The 23863-nt window shown below is 29.0% G+C and overlaps 1 protein-coding gene across 2 annotated transcripts; it reads right to left on the bottom strand.

Annotated features, from left to right (window-relative positions):
- On the bottom strand, positions 1 to 16333 carry LOC107455947 (sn-1-specific diacylglycerol lipase ABHD11). Of its 2 annotated transcripts, XM_043047469.2 has the most exons (7): positions 16092 to 16148; positions 12464 to 12575; positions 11098 to 11251; positions 8910 to 9083; positions 4935 to 5126; positions 2746 to 2945; positions 1 to 540 (listed from the first exon to the last, which is right to left on the bottom strand). In XM_043047469.2, the coding sequence occupies exons 3-7, from the start codon at positions 11161 to 11163 to the stop codon at positions 411 to 413; spliced, it is 762 nt and encodes a 253-aa protein (XP_042903403.1). In that variant the 5' UTR covers positions 11164 to 11251; positions 12464 to 12575; positions 16092 to 16148; the 3' UTR covers positions 1 to 410. The 2 variants fall into 2 exon arrangements, with proteins under 2 accessions (XP_042903403.1, XP_042903402.1); XM_043047468.2 differs by lacking the exon at positions 12464 to 12575 and having other exon boundaries at positions 16092 to 16333.
- Positions 16334 to 23863: the final 7530 nt, after the last annotated feature.

The following is a 23863-nucleotide window of genomic DNA, read 5'->3' as shown; positions in this document are numbered from 1 at the left end:
TTTAAGATGTAAAAAAATCTTGTTTTATTTATATATATATATCATCAAAAAATACAATGATTATACAAATGTGAAATAGTAAAAAATATTATACACGTGTTGCAAATTGCAATTAACTTAAACAGATTTAAGCCATTTTCCCTAATTTAATAAAAACTTTTTCATATTTGCGAAAGGAAAAATATACATAATTTTCACCATTTCAACTAAATAAAAATCAAATATTAAAAAATTATGAAATGCATGCTTTAAACTACTGTGAGTGTTTTTAACGCAATTTACAATCACATGTAGCATTTAAAAATAATGCTAACATATTAATTAAATAAAAAAGGACAAATCATGACATGGCTTTGAGATTGGTAGAAATGATTATGTTACATAAATGTTCAAAACTTCAGGTCTCTTCATTACAAATAATCTAAAAGTGTTTTGATAAATTTATCAGGAAAATCTATGTGCAAACTGTGTGTAGCTCCTTCAAATGCTATTAACTTTGCTACAGGAAAGTGCATCTTTATATTGGTTTCTTCTTTAGATCTAAATTAAAAAAGAAGTAATATTTAAATAGTCATTATATATGCACTGTTTGCTATGCATTATTTCAAAATAAATGTTTTAGTAGAAATAAAAGAAATATATATTTTTATGAAAAATATTTGTTTTAAATCATTAGAATGGCTCACAAAAAATCAAAGTACCTTAAAACTTTTAGAGGTAGCTCGGCAATGTCTATCATCAGTAAAAGATGTGCGAAATCTTAAAATTCTCAATCGATAAACTATCTGGATAAATATAATCGAACACACACCTAAACAGGTGCGGTTTATCATGGTGTATGGCGTTACATGCGGTTTGGCCTGGATCCCTAATTCCAGGGCGTTGTTAAAAAATACGGATCAAATTGCGGGAAAACATACCATCACTGAGGATGCTTGTACTTTTTACAGTATAATAAATTTTTCGGAACATGTTGCGGACCAAAAATATGATTTACCAACATTTTTACAGTAATTATTACAGCAAAATCACTAAATAACTCTAATCAAATAAATATTGTTGTAAAAATAAACTTTACGGATGATGCACCCAAAGTGCCGGTCCTTTATACCGTAATTTGATCCGAAATTTTTTACAGTGTGAACTCTGAGATGTATAGTTTGTCAATAGAAAAAATTTCCCTTTCTATAAAGTCGAAGGCCGTCTATTGCTGAGAAAGAAAATATTTCAAAGAGGCTTCTTCCCTCCAAAATTCCCTTTTACTAGCCACTCGAGCTAAACCCTGCTGTAAATATTGAATCAACACACTTACATGAAATAGCTAAACCTCGTAACCATAATAACCGCCACTGCTCCAGACGAAAGGCTAGGGGAGTTCTTTTCGTGGACAGACTATATGTATATGAACTTTCTAGACAATGCTGCGCATCCAAGTGTCTGACAATATTTTATTATATAGCCTATTTCTATTCCAGAATGATAATTGTTCCATTCACACATCGCGACTTGCGCATTCTTTGTATAATAAAAATTTTAATTTTATTAAAATTAATAAATTATGTTTATAAAGCTAATTTAATGGTATTTAATGATCTTCAAACTGATATAAATACAATACTAATAATTACAGAACAAAAAATTATAAATTTATTTTATTAAAACTTATAAATAATTTTTTAAATAATGATAGCATAATTAATAAAAAAAAATTATTTTAGCAGATAAATAAAAAATTTTTAAACATTATAAACATGTTGTTGAATATTTTTGAGAAATTTTTTTTAAAATGAAAACGATATTAAGAGCCTTAACCTTACATTGTATACAATTTAAAAGAATACTACTCGTATGAAAATATGGGAATCTGATTAATAAATTTTGATATATCGACAGGATGAGGTTAGGAAACATGCTTATTTGGAAAACGCATGTGAATGCACAACTTACTATGAGCGCATTAAAACTTCTAATTTGCACAAAATCATTTCGACACTTAATTTTAAACACTATTAATTTTTATGATTACAAATAATAAATGACTAATTATTTTGATAAAAGTTTTTCTAAAAGAAAAATAATTTAATAAAAATAAAAATAATTTAATAAAAAAATAAAAATAATTTAATAAAAAAATAAAAATAATTTAATAAAAAGAAAAATAATTCAATAAGAAGAAAAATAATTTAATAAAAAGAAAAATAATTTAATAAGAAGAAAAGCATTTCAAGAAAAAGAAAGAAATTTATAAAATAATAAAACAACTTATAAGTTTAGCAAAATGACAATTTCACGTAATTTTTAAGATGTTAAGAAAAATTCTCATGTTTCAGAGCGTAAATGCGTAATAATTTTTTTTTTTATCAAAAGTTCTCAACAATTGACTGCGTCGTTCTTCTTAAATGTCCTTATTATTTCAAAATTAAGTTGACAAAAATTATTTTTACTTGAATATTCTTTTTATATATTTATTTATTTATTACTTTTTTTGATTAACAATATGTTTGAAATCTATGAAATATTTACTCCAATGCAGGAAGAAAAGAATTCTCATAGGCAATTGTCAATTCTTTAACAACACGCTTGAAATTATTCATGTGATAGAAAAATAAATCATACAACACCGATTATTTAAAAGAATTGATAAAAAAAAAGTTTTGTTCATAATCAATCATAAAAGTAAGGTTTAAAAAGTAAAGTAGCTTTCAAAACTAATTTGATATAAAACAGAATTGTTTAATAACTTACACTTGAACATCAGATTTAGTGCCGTAAAGGAAATAAGCAGGACCCTTAAATTGACCATCTGGTACACACTCATACTGGTCTGCATCTTTTGCAAATTTCAAAATTGCATCCTCGTTAAAAGATACATCATACCCTCCATCAGGTTTCCTTTTAAAAATATATTTTGATTTCATCATAGATTCTTTCTCCTTTTGAAAATCCTACGAAATATAAATTTCATGCAATCATTTTTATGCAAGATAAATATTGCTTGACTTAATCGATGAAACTTATTGCTTTTAAATAGGAAAGTTGTATCTATCACCCTTAAGTTAAAATTGATTAAATTTATCTAGATTAATAATAATAGCTATATACATTGTTTACGCCAAAATGGTAAAAGTTAATTGAAAAAAAGACACATAACAATCACGCGTGATCTTTTAAAAGATCATAAGTGGATGATGTTGGCGTTCATCAGGCGCACGAAGGATTGCCCAACATTCGTTTTTTTTCTGAACACGGAGAACACGTGGGTTTATCACTCCTATCCGTAAAGGATACTATTTTGGTTGTAACTATTTAAATTTACACTACGATGACAAAAGTCATGTGATAGTAATATGCAAATATACAGATGGAAGTGGTATCGCGTGCAAAATGTATATATGGGTAGTGGATTGGCATGTCTTTTATGTGTCTTTTAAGTTATTCACCAGAGAATGTTTTTGATGTAAATATAACACGAGAATTAACAAACTTTGAGCGTGGAATGGTAGTTGAAACTAGAAGCATGGCACATTCTATTTCGGAAATAATGAGGGAATTCATCATTTCTAAATCTACAGTGTCCTGAGTGTGCCGAGAATACATAATTTCAGTCGTGACTTCCCACCATGGACTACGTAGTGGCCAACCATCTGCACTTAATGATCACGACTGCAGACGTGTGCGCAGAAATGTCAGTCAGCAGGCAAGTTACATTGTGTCAAATAGCCGTAAGCGTCAATGCTGGACGTGAAATGAACATGTCCGTTAGGACAGTACGGCGAAATTTGACTGTAATGGGATATGGCAGCAGAAGACGAATTTGAGTGCCTTTACTAACTGCATGACTTAACGTCCAGTGTCTTCGTCACTGGCCCTTAGTTGTTCGCGAATGGTTTGAAGAACATTCTGGACAGTTTCAGTGAATGATTTGGCCACCAAGAAAGCCTTACATGAATCCCATCGAACATTTATGGCACGTAATCACGAGATCAGTGCACAAAATCCTTCACCCGCAACACCTTTACAATTATGTTGCAATGTTGTTATGTTCACTGAGCAAAAAGACAAGAAAATAAAACATGAAAGGAAGAATTGCAGCAAAAGAAATAAACAAATTTTTAAAGCAAATTATTAGAATTATCAGTAGGAAAATTAAGTAATAATTGTGAAGAACTTCTGTTACAGCCCATTGTCAGAGAAGCATACTTGTTCCGGACAGTGGATAAATATTTTCGGAGTGGCAGTTTTTTAATGTATGATTCTTGGTGTAGTAAATTCGATTTATGCATAGTTTATAAAAAATATATATATATTATAGTTTCGATAAATCTTTCAGTACATTTTTAATTAAATTACAAAATTAAAAGAAAAAATTTCACATGTGCTCAGTAGGTCATTTTTCGGTTCACTTTATGGCCACGAGCGTTTATAAGCCACTTTAGAACCAATGAAAGAAAAATCCATGAAAAAAATACTGAAATAGTTAAAAAAAATTATTTTTCTTTCATAGTAGAAACAAATAAAAAGTCGACATGGTTCAGGTGGCGAAACTCAACGCTTCTCGTCAGGACAATTCTCTATTAAATGATGTTAGATCTGCCTGAACTCTATATTGCTCGTTGAAATATATCATCTCCTTATTTACTACCGTATATCATCGCCATTTTCTCATCTACCGCGCTTTTTTTATCACTTTTTTCTTCTATTTTTTGCAGGTAACTGTGTCTTTTGTTTTTGTTTCTAACTTGTTTTACGTTTCCATCATTCACGTGTTACATTATACTGACGAAGATAAGTTTCGTGATTAAGCTCTCGAGGCATGTCGACCTCTCTTCCCTTTCAACTATGAAACAAGTTTTTATTTATATTTAAGTACGCATTAGTACCACTTTAGAAAAATATGAGAGCTTTATGAACACACAGAAGGTAATTATACTTACAGAGTCTTCGGGGAAATTTTCATACAATCGCGTAACAACGGTCTTGACAACTTCAGATTCTGGAGTCTCTTTTGGAATATTTCGCACAGTGTTGGCGAACAAAGTTGTAAATTGAGTGAGTTTTTCTGTCATCTCTTTCGGGATTTTCTTAATAAATACATCAACGGAAAATATCATCTCTACTCTTTCTGGCTACATTAAAAAAACATTGAAGACTTGGTTAGCAGCATATTCCAAAGTAAGAATTTTAAGTTAATATAATTACATAATTATTAATATAATTACAATTATTAATATAATTATTCAAAACATAATGGAATTATGTTTTAAATTTTTATTTTAAACGCAGTATAAGTGAGTACTCTTTTCTTTGTATTCTCAAAAATGCCTTACATTCTTCATCTTTCGAGCCATTAAAAAATACAAAAATATAGCTATGTATAGTAAAAGTTGCTGAGGGCTACTCAAGGAAACCCCTTGCTCTTCCATCTAGCTGTCGAGTTTGATTTGGTTATTTTTATATCAAAAATGTTGAGGGGATACTAGAAAGAACTAAATTATGAAAGCTGTAAAACAACCCTCTTCAAGTGCCATATTTATTTGTATTGAGTGTTATACTACATAAATATACTTATAGGAGATAAAAAATATGTCTCATTTGATAATTATAGGAATGTAAATCTTAAGATTAGTGTGGTTATTTTAAAATGTGACTTTACGAAAAGCCAACAAATCATCGTTCAGTGTTCTACTGTTTTTACTAGCACCACAGTTTAACTTCTACAACAGTTTAAGCACAACAGCAGAGCCGTGGTAGCCCAGTTGCTTAAAAATCGGACATTGGTTAGGAGAAACCTGGTTTCGAGCCCCGTCTCCGCTAAGATCAACCGAGTGCTTGCTATATGCATGTTCGTAAGAATCTGTGGATTCGAAAATCCTGTGGTCGGTCGCTGATCAATACCATGGGTACTTGCTCAGAGACTGACATGCTTCTTTTTCACAAACTAAAGTTTCTTATCCATGACTTAATTCGCAAGTCCAATGGCTGGCGAGCTTTGCTTGTTCAAGAGTCATTAGTCAGCAAGCACTGCAGCAGATTCCCAACCGAAACAAGCACTGCAGCAGATTACCAACCCAGTCAGTTCCCTTTATCTTAACCTATTCGACGTTACTGTTCTCTGTCTGTTGATACCAATGTTTCTCAGATACTGTTCCATTTAACAACATTGTTCCCAAGAGTTTTATATAATTTTTTCTAGTACATTCTTTTTTAAGTAAAAATGTGAGAATTTAAATAAAAATTAATCAAATGTTAAAGAAACGCTTGTTAGCACAAACAGTACTTCATCAGTGATACACATTGCCATGCTAGCATGCTGGAGCCTTTCTGTAGTCAGTGATTAATCAAAAATTGGAATATGCCCCGAGTCCTCATAAAGGGAAACAAAATAAAAATGTAATACAATACTTCAAAATAAAATTAATAACCAGAGAAACACAATTTAAAACGGAAATTACTTAAGTGAAAAGTACACTGAGATTAACACGGCTGCATATAAAATCAACAAAGAGAAAGAAACAGTTAATTATTAATTAACAAAAATTAATAATTCGCAAAAATTATTAATTGCAAGATCCTCAAAACAACTAAGAGAAATTAAAAAGTTCCAGTGCCGTCCTCTTTCGAAAAATATTCAAACAATCCAAATTCCCGATCAAGAAAAAACAATTGTCTTTATCTTTTTATGTAATTTTAAGCAACAAAATACCAAATTTGGGCAAAATCAGTTGAACAGTTTCTGAGAAATTGAATTTTAAGCAAGCCAGATGCTCAAAATTTGAACTTCAAACAAGTCGCATGCTCAAAATTTGATTATTTCTCAGGAACTATTCAACCGATTTTACAACATAAAATTACATCTTTAAAATGATTTACAATTCAAAACTTCTAGATCATTTTTAAATAAAATTTTTAAAAAATAATAGGTATTTACTAAAAGTTACTTTTTGCACGGAATTATCTTTGGATAAACGAATGATATAATTGGGTGTAAAAAATTTTCAATTCGCTTAAAAAATTCTTGAGATATAACAAATCTTGAGAAAAGTAAAATTGACATTAAGGGGACCAAACTTTGAAACTCGCTCCTGACCAAACACCATTTTTCCCAAATTATGGCTATTTCCTATATTTTGAGGTTCAGAAATCCAAAGCCTTCCAAAAGAAGATATGTTTATTTAGAGAAAGCACATTTTTGAGTCTGATTTCGTAACTTGAAGTATCATTATGATTAGAGTCCTAGAAGGCGAAAATCCGATCATTACATCAAAAGTTATTCAAAGTGATCCATTTTTTTCCTTCACTGTACATAAGTGTTGATGTCTCACAGAGGAAATTTGCCCAATAAATAAGAAAGTTCCGTAAGCCCCATGTTCAAGCTAGCCTTCCTTTCCCCTACTTACAATATGGTAAACTGCTATTGGTTTGTGAAACAAGGCATAACATCTAAATTGAAAACACAATAAAAAATGCTAAACCAATATTTACAAATTGTATTAATTTAGTTTACTGTTCTTCAGATATTGTGAAAAATGCTGACCAATTATTAATAGAACTTTGCTTGTTATTGGTCAAAACGCAAAATTCTATCACATGTGCTAAAAATTAGCAACGCTGCTTAATACCCTTCTTTCAGTCTACTGTTAAAAGTAAATGCCGGCTAGATTTTCGTTTTAACTATAAATCATTAATAATGTAATACATGTTAGTTGTTGCTAATGAATAATTAAATAAATATAAATGAATTAAGTTTTTATCCCTTTTTACATTTTTAGGATCACGGGACCTCCCTAATCAAGCCAATATTATCGGCAAAAAAATTAAATATATTTTTTTTTATTTAAAATATTTTAAGGTGTATGATTTGAAAAAACCTCTATGGGCTATCTTAAAGACTGACTATCTGACAAAAAGCATTGGGGCACCCATTGTTACGAACTAGGAGAGTGCTGAGGCAAATATCAATCTGATGTTGGTCAATTTTTGCCTCGTGACAGCCTGCACAAATCTGGGGAGACTTTTCACCAATTTTAGGTAGGTGGCCATAGGAATTGACTTCTAGGCGTCCATCAAAGCTGCAATGAATGATGTCACTGAGGATGATAAGTTTCACTGGCTACGCAATTTGCGTTTCAATTCGTCTATCGGATTGAGATCGGGACTCTTAGTTGGTCAGTCCAGTGTTTGATCACCTATTTTGATGTATGATCGATTTCGATATGTAAATGGGAGAGTCCTTCTGATGGAAGAGAAATGAACCTTTCCCGACATATTAGCATAAAGTTGGGAAAACACCATTGTTCAGATTGCCCTCATGCATCTCATAGTTTAGGTTTCAAAAACATGAACTAAGGAAAAGAAGCTAAAGGATAGAACACCGAAATCAAACATCACTGAATGCGGTCAGTAAGTGGGTGGGTGACAACTTTCATCAGCCTACTTAGGGACTGAGGGTGCGTGGTATCGGTCCTCGTTCAACTGTTCTACCATAAAGTACTCGACTTCGTGCTCAGGCCATTGGGCTACCAGAGCTGAAGAGCTCTCCCCTCTGCAGTGGATCAAAATTGTGATGGCATGTCTTTGGATCATCCTCAGGGATGTTTCTAAAAGGTCCACAATAGCCCATTGTTTAGCTCTAGTGAGACGTTAATAAAATTCTTACCTACCAAGCCAAAGGAAGAAAAACACTCCATGCTATGAGGATTCAGGGATAATGTCAGTGTCTTTTTGACGAGATAAAGCATGAAGCTCAGTAAATTGTATTAATTTTAATTTACTAGCACATTAATTTTAAAACTTCATCCAAAACTTGTTAATAGGATTCACATTCTAATATATTTTATTCGTTATCATATTTGCTATAATTAAGATGCCATCGTGGTCAAGCGTTTATGTTAATAAATTGTTACATTTACCTTTTTAATAGAAGCAATAATAGATGTCATTCCACCCATACTGTGACCCACTAAAATTGCTTTCGGAATGTCCTTCCGATCCATAAAATTGAGTAAATCTTCGACTGTAAGATCGAAATTGAATACATCTGTATGAACGTTTTCTCCATGATTTCTAGCATCACAGGCATAGATCTGAAATGTTTATAAAACACATAACTATCACAAAATCTATTTAAGATGGTTAAAGTGGTTAAACAAACATTGAAACATTTTTATGCAGGTCTCATGCCTTTAAAAAATACTAAATAACTAGTGCAAATTAACGACTATTAAAATTTTTTGCGATTTACTCTTCGTAAAACCACCCTTCACAGTAGTTTTTTTTCTCTATGAACAACACTGCACTTCACTATGAACAACTTACTTTAACGATGCTGGCAGTTAAGCTAATTACATGACTCAGAAAATGGCAGGAGAGTGGCACGTTTGCATACCAGGGGCGTGACATTGTTTTATATATAAGGCCTGCTACTAAGTTCAATAAGCAGGTTAAAGTTTAATGAAGTTCTTCTATCATAATCGTCGCACTATTATACTTTAAAGTAATAATTATTTTCTAAAAAATTTTTTTCACGTGAAACAAAACTGCTGTACTGGCTAATGACAGCAGAGATTGTTACAAGCTTCTGTTTAGAACTTCAAAGATATAAGAACTTCAGATAAATCAGATTTTTATAGTCCTTAATTAATCTAATAGAATGATGGATCGACATGTTTCAAGCTCTCAAAAATATGCACGCATTTTCAATACTGTCAGACATAAATGAGATGAAATAAAAGTGATATGAAATATAAAACGCCAAGTTGCCAGAGAAAGATTTAAAAATGAAGGTGAGAAACAAAACTAGAAAAACAACAGCAGTTCAGAATGAAAAAAAATTATGAAAAACTAAATGAGAATAACCACAGTCTCCGAAAGGGGCAAACCAGGGTAAAACGAATTTCCATGGGCTATAGAGAGGTGGTGAGGAACTAACGTTGTCAACAAGGGAATTAGCTTTCATACGTACAAAACAAAATTCAATGGCATATCAAGGTAAGCTGATGTGACTAGTACCGAAATATTTTGATATTGTTGCAATTAAATATATGCCCAAGATTCCAACAATGTGCAGCAATTGATCATTCCTCATATTCTTGATTGCGGACATAACAAACGTGTTCCTTAATTCTAAGTTTTAAAGCACGTTTATTTTGTCCAATGTTTCCAATATGTGTACTTTTGAAGGAAATGAAGTTGGTAATCAAGTAATATCTTACTGCTTCAGTTTCTTGGGATCATTTATTTAAGAATAAAGATTCTAAAATAATCGAAAAATACTCTCTGGGCTAATAAAATGACATGAAAACTTTGGGACAAACCTTCAAATGATATACATTGGTAAGTTAAATACTTAATCGGATTATTTTACACTTTCAAATATATATAGTTTAAAAATATTTTAACTACAGAAATATGGGAGTAAGAATTTTAAACTATCAAAGTAAATTTGAGTAGAAGGTTCTGAAAGTCCATCAGAGGGACTTTTAGGTAATTTTGTTCTTTTTAGGAAATTGTAAATGAATGATCTTTTTGGCGTATATGGAAACGCTTGGGGAAAAAATTTCATACAAGTATAAAAAATAAACCAATCTTAAAATAATTTGTTTTGACATGATATTATTAGTTTTTTGAATAATCCCCCATCAATTTTAAATTTTTTTAATAACAAAAAAACAATCAGTTTAACTGAATCAATTTTGCCTTTGCAAAAGCATATATATTATTATATTTACGAGTTTCATTTCTTTAAAGTTTCATACTTCTAGGTAAAAATCGAATTTTGTGCCAAAATTTGAAGCCTGAGCCTCAGAAGGTTAAGATAATCTGGAGTTCTGAAACTCAATGCAAAATAAGTTATTATGACGTAGTTATTTCTTTTTAATCGAGATGTATTTTCGTATGTAAGAAATATTTAGCTCATATAACATTATCAGTAAAATTCCAAAATTAGTTGTAGTTGACAATAATGTTACCACGGTTAGAGAAGAGCCCCAATTTTTTTTCTAAATGCGCAATTTTAAAGTGTTCATTTAGAATGATGAATTATGCTTAAAATATATGAAGTAGAAAAGCGAATAATGTAACAGTAAATTAAAATCTTACTTTTCTCTTTGTTTCATCAGCTATAGCCTGAGGTATGTTGTCCCACATTTCCTTAGAACACAACATTCCATGCAAGAAAATGATCGGTGTCAAGTCTGGATTGCTTCCTTCTGACGATTCAAATACATTATAACAAATATTGAAGTTTTTTGACCTATAAATAAAAGATTTTTAATTTAAATAAATTAATTAAATTGTTAAACTAAAAGATTATTAAATTATTTCTAAATTAAATTAATTTAAATTGAATAAATGAGAGTTATCTCAAGATTTTAATTAAGGTTGCTTTTCGTAAAATCCAAGAATTTACTATTAGAATTTTATATTATACACTTTTAGTTTTAAATAATTTTTATAATATGTAATTTTTATATAATTTTCATATTTAATTTCTTAAAATTTTTATAAATAATTTTTATATATTATATAATGTTATATACGATTATAATTTTTCAAATTTACTAGCTGAATACCCGTTCTAGGTCGGGATAGCCTGGTTGGTAGGGTGTTAGGCCAATGTCCAAGAGATCGTGAATTCAGTCCCTGCTGGCGAAGACTCCCCGTGTACTACATTTTAAATCTGACTGGTGCACGTTAAAGCTGTCGGGTCACAAAGTCTTCCATGTACCCATTACAAATCATACCTCTGAGGGTAGTGATCCAGGAGTTTCCTTGTCTTCTTGATTGGGTTCAAAATTGTGTCGTTCATTAGTAGTCGTAATCTCAAAATTGTGTCGGCTGCTCCACGACGGTAAAAAAATCAAAAAGAATCATACCTCGTGGGGTACTGACGTGTGTGTGGCTAGAGTTGTAATCTTAACAATAGATGGCGCTACTAAAAAACAAGAAATGCACCCTCTGCCTTAACACTAGAAAGACGGAAAATTAGTATATGCCTATATTGCCGAAAAGCAGTCAAAATGACTAGATTGTGAATGCGTCAATAAATTTGTTTAAAATTAATTTTCAAAATTCTTTATATTATTTACAGTTCTGTAACAAGTTATTAGTAAATATTAACAAAAAAAAATTATCAGTCGTTCAAAAAGTCACAAAATTCTAAGAAATTGTGTCATTGTATACATCATTGTTTTTCTAATTGAAATGACTTCCTTAGGCAATCTAGTATTAAATACGCTTGGTTTGACGAAGCAAGCTTGCTGGATTGGGAAGTGGCATTACAAACTACAACATACCAGTTCTTCGTACAGGATGTAAAAAAGTAAATAACCCATACATCAGTACTAAACAACATTATGAAATCAAGCAAAAAAACTAAAAGATATATACTAATACAGTTAATAATACTAAAATAATTTCATTTCCATTTTTTATTTATTTTGTTCATAATGCATTTTGTCCTTACCTGTCACTTTATGTTATTAGATTATGCAGAACACGTTTTTACCAGTTCATCTCATCACAAAATAATGAGTAATTGTGTTCTACATCATTTGACTTGAAGCTGTTGCTTGAGGCTAAATCAAGTTAGTCAAATTTTAACACCAAGAAATAAGTATAATTTGTCTAATATAGTATTAGCAAACAAGCATATAAATTATCTTTAAATCAAATTTACTTACTGCTAAGAAAATAGCTTTGGTATAACCAAAGTGAATTCATTTTAATGCATAAAAATAAGCGGAGTTTTAGCACTTTCATTTATTTATTATTTGGAAAGTGAACAATGAATGAGAAATTCAATTCATCAAACGTTACCAATAGTGAATATAAATTCAGTGAAATTTTTTAAAACACTTTAATATGTTAAATTCGATAAAGTAAGGAAAAAAAGCTGTAATCTTTGTAAAATAAAGTATATATTAGGATGTAGTTCATTCACTTCAGTAAAAAAAAGTAAACTATTCTACTGCTACTATTTACACATTATGCTGATTTTTTCACCTATATATTACTGGTATAATAATTTTATGCTTAATTATTCATGTGAATACTATGGATAAACCATTTATAAATAAAAATTAAAATACATTTATTTGCATATAAAATTGGATATAGGTAATTTTTTTACTATTCCACACACCGAATAACAAATAATGTGGTGATTGACAAATATTGTCAAATACAGAATTGTGAAAAATATAATTTTTCAGATGTTGAACCCCCTTATAAAATTAATCACGAAATTTTTTTAATGAAAGAAGAATATTTGGCATCTACGTCCAAACAATGTTAAAAAATACTAATTTTTTTTTAACCTTTCTGGATTAAAAAACACCAGACTGATAAAAAAAGAATGGTCAAAACTACCAGAATATGGAAAATTTTACCGTGTTTCTGGCTCTGTTGGAGCACAAAAAAGTTCGGTAATTTTCTCCGAAGTTCTTTAGTAATGATTTTTGTAAAATTAACAGTTAAATATGGTTTTATAATATGTGATAACATTTGGTAAACTTGTTAAAATTTGGAAATTTTATGTTGACACCTTAGAAAGACCAAAATGAATGGTTTAAATACAGTTATATTTTGGTTTTCATTGCCAGAACAATAATGCTTTTTTATCCACTGAAATATCATTGCCACACAGTATGGTAATTTTTTTTCTCCGTATAAAATTTCTATAATTTAATTACTCCGAAACTATTTCGAAATTTTAAAAAAGAAATGATGGTTTCATTTTATCTTCAGTCACAAAAGTGCAAAACGATAAAAAAATTGCTTTTTATGCAACAATAAGTTTTTCCAAAAATTCAAAAAACCGGTAGTCGTCAGTATAAACTATTTAATTACTTCAAAACTAATTAGAAATTTAAACAAAGTGGGACAAATTTATTTGAAGATATAAGAGTACGAACCAAAAATATTTATATATAATATAATATAATAAATAATGAAATATAATATAATATATAGGTATTTCGGTTTTGTCTCATAATTATATATATACTTATTAAATGGTGTTAAGCATTTTTGTTTAAAATTGCTTGCATTTTTCACATGTCAAAGATTATCACCGAAAAGTTTATAAAAGTTTTAAAAACTTTGATATTATAATACATTCTAAATAGAATTATTTTATTTATTTTTATATAGTTTTGTATTCTCTTCTCAAAATTATTTCCTAAAACCGAAACTAATCAAATCTTGGTCGTAGTTTTATCTATAAAATTCAGTCTATTTAGAAAACTTCGCTTTTTAAAACTCTTGTTCTGACCATGATGAATAATATAATAATATCTTCAATTTTTAATTAGTGGTTTCTCACATATAAGAAGACAAAACTTTATTAATAATTTCTTGAATTTTTATCATTTTAATCATAAATATTTTGTTAGAACCCTGTCTCAAAAAATAAGCCTCACTNTATATATATAAAGAGATAAAATTATACTTCCACAAGTTAAACATTCAACTTTGTGTTACTTGCGCGGCTTTTTATTAGTAGAAATTTTAAGTTCTTAAAAATTAAGATTTCTGCAATATGTAATTACGATTCATAATTTTTTTCAATTTCGTGCAACATTCGCCGATATTACTCACCAAACTGCATTTACCTATTCACTGCTGCACTTTTTCATGAAGGAAATGTACAAGGGAGATTTTTATAATGAGCTAATTGATGTTTTATCTCTAAATTACTTATAAAACTGGCTCGTTTGTACTCAGAAATTGGAGCTCCATGACAAGTGATTGAAACAAACTTTCTAATGGCGAAGGAGGGAATTAGATTTATTGAAGAAAATATAAGAATTGTGGAATAAATACGTGAAATGATATTTTTGCATATTTTTATCATTGCTATTTAAAAAAAGTTAAATAAAGGTGTAAAATTGGCTAATTATATTTTTGTTTTCTAAAAAAAAGGAGAGAAAGGAATTGAAATATCTTAAAAATGCCGAAAACAACGCAGGCCCGGCGAAATATGTCGAATAGTGAAATTCTTAAGGAGGTCACGGCGACCTTCCATCGCGGCTCTCCTGCTATTTGCACCCAAAATAGAAAAATGAGAAGTTATATAAATGATTTATTCTTGTTTTGCTAAACAGACGGCGTTTTAGTTGCCATTTTAGCAAAAAAGGGGTAACGGGCAATTCTGACAAATGAACTAATGAAAAGAGTAATGTAACATTTCTAGTAAACTTCCACTTTAATAGCAAAATTTGCAAAATAATTAATTTACATCGCAACAATGAAATAATCGTGATTTTTTTTAAACATGTTACTAAGGCAGAAGTTACATCATATACATTTGTATTAAACTTTTAATCATAATATTTATGATACAATAAATTTATAATGTTATGAACTGTGTATTTGTTAGGCTTTAAAAGTTTAAGAAACTTTTTCTACTAATATAAACGAATGATGTTATACTTTCAGAAGTATTTCACTTATACTAAATTTGATATTTTTTAAAAAATTCGTAAAAATTCTATACTAACTAGAAATATATTAATATATTAATTTTTGCATTCTTTTTAAATTAATTTAATATTTCTATATTTTTAATTTATTTCAATCCAAATAGTGTATCGAAAATTTTGACCTTTTCTTTAAATACTAAAATTTATTAATTAGGAATAAATGAAATGCGGAATGCGTAAAGGAATTTACCAAAATTACTTGCAACCATTCTCGAAAGTGGAACACAATTAAATAATTCGTGCATTGCAAAAACTTTCAGATCAAATTACGGTGAAAATAACCGGTACTAAGAGTGCCGGTACTTTTTACCGTAAAATCCTTTTTAACCGGAAGTTACGGAGCAAAATATCAGATATACCGTAATTTTTACATTAATAATTACCGGAGATTATCTGAATCACTCCAATTAAATTAATATTACAATAAAAAATTACGATAATTTGATCCGGATTTTTTTACAGTGTGGTACTCGTTAAAAACTTCGTAGAGTATCAGGTGATAATCAAAACAATGACTGCAATGTAAACCTGAAACTAATGAATTGAAATTTTTGTAAATTTCAAATAAACAGAATTGTATAAAGAAAACAAGAACAATATTATACGTACTCTGCCATTCTGCCGCTGTTAGAAAATTTTATCGCTTCGTTTGCGATGTCATTTAGTATCTGACAGGAAATATGCGAACATATAAACATCTAACTTCATATCATGCAACTCAAACCTTGAACCTTGATATAAAAAACAAAAACCTTGACATAGCTGTTTTTTCTTCAATTGCGGCCTTCATTGTTGTAATCCTCGATGGTTGCAACGTATTGTTCCTTCATTTCAACCAGCAGTGTAAAAAGACCAGCAAATATTTACAGGATAAGCAATTATAAGATAAGTCAATTGTTTTATCAGCTAATTCAACTGATAGCCGAGGGTCCCAAAAACACTTTTTTTTCCAAACAAAATTTTTAGTTTATATTTATGTTTATGTATCCGTTTTATGACCTATGAAATGACTTAGATTCAAATTTAATCTATTTCTATTTAATTCCTTTATTATTTTTTTTCTTTCTACATTAAAAAAAAAATCTTAAACCACGCCTTTTGTTTTAAATGTTCAACTTTATAATACATGGTTTCACTGCCAAAAACGTACATCACTTGGAAACTTAAAATTAAGTACAGGTATAGAAAAATATACAGGGAGTACGATGAAATAAAATTTAACATTTGATAATTAATTAGAACATTATAAAGTAAACTATATACTCAATCATTCAATTACTCAATCAATTAGAACATTATAAAGTAAACTATATACTAATACTCAATCATTCTGCAGTCCACACAAACGCAATTAAAGAGTTGAAACTTGATATGCTGAAAGAGCAATCTTCACTGATAAAATTAACGCTTGTTTTTTTTTTTGGATAGTTATTGCAAGTTTTAGTGGTTTTTGCTTAGAAAATATATAACTATTTCTATTTCATACCGATATAAATTAATACGTTAATCACAAGGAAATTAACGGTCACCTGTATTTGAAAAATAATCAAATGTACTTTAAAAATGCAGAACCGGCAACACAATGCGTAGTAATAAAAGGGGAAAAAGTTTACTTAATAACAATAAATAACGTTAACATTACATCATACAACAGTTCAATTTGGAAGTAATATAAAATCTTATCTTATTACTCTTTGATTGTTTTATTGTTTTTTCTTTTTATTAAAAACCCTAAAACATCGCTTCTGTTCTGCTTGTTCAACATTATAATACATTTTGCTTTGTAGCACAAAAATTACAAGACTTAGAAACTTGAAATTATAGTTTTGTAGAAGACGTGCTTACAAGGAGTGGGAGGGAATAAAATAAATTATCATTTCCTAATGGAAATTTGACGTGTTGAAAGGGCCATTTTCATTTATGATTATGAGCTTTTCTCGAAATTCCGATTTGTTAGAAAGTTATTTTAATTGTAGGTGCTTTTTTGACGGATTTTTTCATACTTTTTTCGCTTTATGTTATATTTCGTTTTGTTGCGCAATAAAATTAATTAATTAAAAATTAGACGCAGAAGCATAAATTTAGAAAATGTGTAGAAGACTGTACGTTGGAATTAAAAAAAAAGGTCACATTCTACAATTAGTTCGAGAACCAAATGTTTTGAAACCAAACCCAAATCAATAGGCTGTCTGTATAGCAACGTGAGATGCGTGATTAAGCAGTGCAAGCACAAATTTGTACTTTTATACGTAATACTTTATAACTTCTAAACAATTAGTCCGATTGTCTTAAATTTGATGGCATTCAATTCAGCAGGAAATGTTATACACAAAATCTTCCTTTATGTTCAGATAACTCTTGGGTAAATATGTAACATAAGTATGTGGCAAGTGAAGTACTTTTCAGAGATAAAAACGCTTTTAACATTTGAATTATTTGTTCTGCTGACTTGTGCATAATCTCATTCACATACCTGCCAACTTTTAATCCCTTCCATTATGATTTTTCCCAGTGGTATTAATATGGAATTAAAATTTCAATTTTAAGCAAAACAATATGTCGTATTTGAAAAAGCTTAAGCTTCCAACCATGATAGCAACACATATTTATATATATGCTTAATTTCTTTAAGAATAGTGGTAATCAAAATCATTTAAAAATTAAGTTTATAAATGAAAAAATAGTATATATTTACTACCACTTTAAATATGAAAGTAAAATTTTACGCCAAATGCGTAAAAGTTGGCAGGTATGTATTCAACTCAACGTGAAAAATACAACAAAAAACTTACAATAATTGTCTAGAATGTAAAACGCGTTAGTATGTATAGTCCTTAAAAATAAAAGGAAAAAAAAGATATCACCCTGAATATCTTTCGTTCTAATGATCGGATTTTCACGCACTAAGTGCCAATCCTAATGGTTTCTGGGGGTGACTTCAAATATGCTAATTAATTAGCACTAACTATTAGTTAAGTTACGAAATCAGACACGAAAACGTACTTTCTCTGAATAAACATAGTTTTTTTTTTACATATTTGAGTTCTTAATCTTCAAAATATAGGGGGAAGCCGCAATCTGGGAAATGTGGACTCCATAGTCAGGTCTCAGGAGAGCGCTTCAAAGTTTGGATCCCTTAATGTTAATTTTACTTTTTGCGTTTTTAGTCATATTTTAAATACTAATTAAGCAATTCAAAAAAATATTGCACCCATTCATAAAATTCATATACCCAAAGATAATTTCATGAAAAAAATAGTTTTTAAAAATTATTTATCACTTTTTATTATTTAATTAAATTGAAGATGAAAATATGTTGAATTATAAGGCATGGATTTATTAATACCATATTAATCTACATATTTTTTAATTGAAGAATCAAAAGTTTCAACTGTTTTTATTTTTTAGAAGCTGAAAAAAATTTAAATTAATTATTTCTAAAAAAATAGTTTTGTGACAGTGAAGAAATAATTAAATGGGGCGATTAATATTAAAATGCGATAAACTTACGAGGAACTTGACTTCGCGCGCGTAGCGTAAAATTTCATTCATATATTTTTCGCTAATAATCGATTGCTAATCTTTTTAATTTTATTTCTTTTAAACTATAAAGTACGATGTTTCTTTTTCAGTCGTTTAATAATTAATTTGCAATTTAGTAAAGATATTTGAATAAAACATTTTGAATAAAAAACATTTTATTTAACGAATTTCGAGTTCTATAAAAGCATGTTTCTGATAGAATATGATTATACACCAGAATGTGATTATTTAATGTGATTATTTTTTATTTTTTCAGTTTTTTTTCTCAATAATTGATACAATTTCAATAATCTGTTACATACGTATGCATAGAATTGGAATAATATATTTATCAATTTCTTGAATATATATTTTATAAATATTAATAAAATACGTAGTCAACATTTTTAAGCATCTTTCACATCATTGCAAATTTCTCAACATCTTATATATCGTCTTAATCTTAAAAGAAATTTTTTAATTACCTGTCCAGGAGTGTTTCGCAGAGCTATTTTACCATGATTTAATTAAATTTTAACATTTTTGAAAATCTTATTCTTTACTCTTCTACGTATATTATTTTTTCATTAATATACTAATCAATTTTTTTAGTACTTTAATTTAGGTTTTCTTTAAAGTAAAGTTCCTTTTTAAATTATTCTCAAGTTCTTTTATGAAAGAATTATTGTCTGCTAGCTAAGAATAAAACCTTGTTAAGAAATTAAAAACATTCCGCTGTTTAGAACTATTTGATGCAAAACATGTGATTATTTACTAAGCATACTGTTTTTCTTCGAAAAAAGAATATAAATTATTGATTGTCTTCCTTTTTTGTTTTTTTTTTGCTTCTTTTGACTTCAATATAGATTATCTAAAATAGTTTTGATGTTTTATAAGTCACTACAAAGAGTATAAGAATAATCCAGTCCAATAAGTAGCCAAAATTTTTAAGCGTCTTAAAATATCTAGGTATCTTAAACGACTTCCTAAAATCTTAGTTGTGAAATTAAATTTTTAATTATCTGACCACGTGTGATTCACAGAACTATCCAACTAATTATTTCATTATATCGCTTACTCTTTCTTTATGATACCATGTAGATTTTTTTCCGTATAATATACTAAACTATTTTATTTAATTTTTAACTTTCGCATGATTCCCAAGATATTATTGTAGCATAATTTGTTTTCAGGAAAATGCCTTCTTTTGTTAAGCAGTTTTTAAGAAAATTCCGAAGCCATGTCAATTTTAGAATCATCTGATTTAAAAAAAAATGCAATTAAAAATATGCAATTTCCGAACTTATGTTGATAAATAAAAAAAACACGGCAATAAGGCTGACATACTTTTTACAGAAACTGTAAAAACAAATTTTTCCTATATTTCGTCAAAAGAGGATAAGAATGATATTGCTCCAGGGAACCTACTCAATAATTTCGTTATTTAAAGAATGAAATCTGTTTGATTTAAATATATTATTCCTTGAAAATTAAAACTAGAAAAAAAATTAACTTTTATTATTTATCTAAGCTTATTCCATTTATTTAATGATAGAGGTATCAAGGTTAAGGATAAGCGATGGAAGCCCGTTTACTATTATACTATAAATGCACTAAATCATATAGCTTGAATAATTTATTTTAATCAAATTATTTAATAATTGTAAGTAAATTAGGGTGTAAAAATAAACTCGATCGAAATACTCCGAAATTATACCCTAAAATATATGTAGAATAAACTCTTTGGAATCGATATATGAAAAATACCTACTCAAACAACTTCGAGTAGACCGGAAACGTTAACTTGTTTGAAATAGCTGTCTTTGTAACTATTTCATTTCAATTCCTGGTGCTAGGGGACATTCCATTTTCACATTCGACATTTGAAATTTCAATTGTAGACGGAATTTTTTCATGTCCTTAAAAATGTTAAGGCTTGCAGCAAAAAAAAAAAAAATGCTTCATTGATTTTTTGCAAAGTAGTGAGGTATTACATTTTTCAATCTAAGATCGTGTGCCTATAATTTATGTAAAACTTATTTTAATATCGAGTGAAATAACTTAATATGTTGTGTTATGTAATGGATAATCCCAAGAAACTGAATCGAAAGTATAAAAGCTTCATTGATTTAAAGAATAATAGATGATAATAAAAATAGACATGTTTTGAGCGTCCAATAATTAAAGTCACAAGTTATTCAAGCCTCACAAGTCTGGGCGCTTATATTTGAACTCTCGAAACATGTCGACTTTTACTTCCCTCTTCTCCTTTTTTTTGAAACCAGTTGAGTTTTTATCATCAATTATACTGCTTTACATTTGGGTCTCGATCATTATTTTGATAAGGATATTACACTTGTTAAAGTAAACATATGCATTTTAATATATTAACAAGATTCATGTGGTGTTTAAAAACGTAAGAGCATCAATATTGTAAAAGCTATTTTAACTTTAAAATTAAAATTTTGAGACCAGATATTTTGAGTTAATGAAATTAAATATTTTATCTTTTAAATTTTTGTGCCCCCATTTCAGTATCTTAAGGATCTTACGAGCTCTATTTAAAAAGAGAGTATCAGATATATATTAGAAAACAAAAATAATCATAGTAGCAGTATTTGGTATTAGATGTAGCTTATCGTAATTGAAGAACATGCTGTGCGACATATTATGGTGAATTTGCGAACGTAAGTTTGAGAATGTATCGAAACATGAGGATTCTATTTGCAAATCATCTTTATCCAAAGAAAACCATGTAACTTAAATATCTAACAGAATGAAAAGCGATTTTTTAAACAATGAATCATACAATATGTAACATATTATTTCAATATCTTTTTCTTAAACATAACATATTCCAATGTTTTTGGAATGCTACTAAGCATTCAGCAATTCCTTGACTTATAGAAAAAAGAAATATCGTAAATTATAGAAAACCTTGTGAATGTGCATTAGAATTGCTATACAATCTACATTTTATTTTTAAGCACTTTTTTTCCTTTCAAACTTTCTTGCCTAGAAGACTCTATTAAAGCTATAAAAATGATTATCCCTAAAATTTTGTATATAGCTATGTTACGTTAATTTGATTTTAGTATGAAATCCTCGAATAAATATAGCAAAAGCAGCATAATCTAAATAATGTCAGATTAAAAGTTCATGTATTTAAATTCGAAAAGGATAGAAAATCATAAATAATTTATAAAGCGATTCAAATTTTCGTTTTAAAAGAGATTCAAATAAAAAAAAATGTGCTTTTTGGACAGAATATTGTTAAAAATTGTCTATTGCTTAGACAATTAGTCTGTTGCTTCGAGATATTTTCCATTAGCTATTAATTAAACCTCTCCGAGCAATCACAGAACATTATTAAAATTTTTCTCACTCAGAGCTTGGTTGCTTAGCAACCTAGTAAAATTAAGTATTCCTCTTTTGAATTAGTCTGTGGGTTATCTTAAAATATTCATTTGCGGAGGCTACTTTTCTTGGCTGTTTTCTGGACTATCGCCAAATATATAAATCTTTTTTGCGACCCAATTTACGACCCAATTTTTTCAAAATTCTGTCCACCCCTCTTATTTCAAGGGTCAGGATTTCAAATATGAAAAAAAAAAATGTTTATTCAGAGAAATCACGCAATTGGGTCTGATTTCTTAACTTAATTAATAGTTAGCACTAATTAATTAACATATTTGAGGTCACCCTCAGGAACCATTAAGATTGACATTTAGTTCGTGAAAGTCCGATCATTAGAACGAAAGTTATTCAGGGTGATATCTATTTTTTGTGGACTGTACAAGTACATTTTGTGAATAAAAATCTTATATTTTCTGAACTTTTCATCCTATCATTTCGAATTTGGCTTCATTCGATTCAGCGTAAAAAATACATCAAAAACAAGACCTCATTTGAAGAACTATCAGTATTTAAGTTTCTCATCCCCTTTTTGCCCACATCCTGCTAAATTCCGTCACAGGATTTCCTGGGATTTTCATGTGCGGCCACCCATGACTTCCATAAATAGATTCCATTTGGTGCCTGTTTGTTATTTTGAATATTTACCTTAAATCCTAAATCGTCTGTATTATTATAAATTTTTATAATTATTTTTTTAACTGCTGATTCAGAGTTTGAGTACGTTTTTGAGTCTTATTTTGTAACTTAAAGTATTATTTGTTCGAATCACTTTAATTAATTTCGAACAACTTGTCGTCTCTTAAATTTATTTACCCCGTCTTACTTTTTGATCTTTTTTCTACAAGCCATCGTATTTTTAAGTTCTTATGCCTTATAGATTTTGTACAGCAAAGCAAATGGCAACGTCAAGCAAGAAAAAGGGATTAAAAATTCACAAAACATTATTTAAAATTTCAAAAACTTTCGAACAAATTGAAATTACGAAAAAAAATTTAAACTGAGTTCTTGAATATATATAGCCCTTTTAGCATACCGAAATTTAACTGTGAAGTTGCTTTCCTACGGCCTGTAGAGCGGTCCGTATGGCATTTTTTCCAACAAGTTTAACAGGTAATCATTTTCGAACTAACTATCGAATGTTAATTTTTTTATTCCATTGTATGCATTTTTGTATGCATCCCCGTGCATTTTTTTTGCCAACTTTGTAGTTTCGAGTTTCTAAAACTTAGAAATTTTGCTCAACAAACCAAAATAAGTTGAACACACAAAGCAGAGGCGGCGTCCCTTACGATTTTTTGATATACAGAGATAATTGACAACAATTGTATTATGCGTTGTATATTGCAAAATCATGAACTACAACCGCAGCTTATAATTTCAGCATTACTTAACATTATTTGCTTAGTAAATATTATCCCATATAGAAACTGAGCCAATCATTT

Source organism: Parasteatoda tepidariorum, chromosome 2 (genome assembly GCF_043381705.1).
Source record: "Parasteatoda tepidariorum isolate YZ-2023 chromosome 2, CAS_Ptep_4.0, whole genome shotgun sequence".
In the NCBI taxonomy this organism is placed as follows: Eukaryota; Metazoa; Arthropoda; class Arachnida; order Araneae; family Theridiidae; genus Parasteatoda; species Parasteatoda tepidariorum.
The sequence above is the reverse complement of the archived record's forward strand: the minus strand, read 5'-3'. Positions and strand labels throughout refer to the sequence as shown.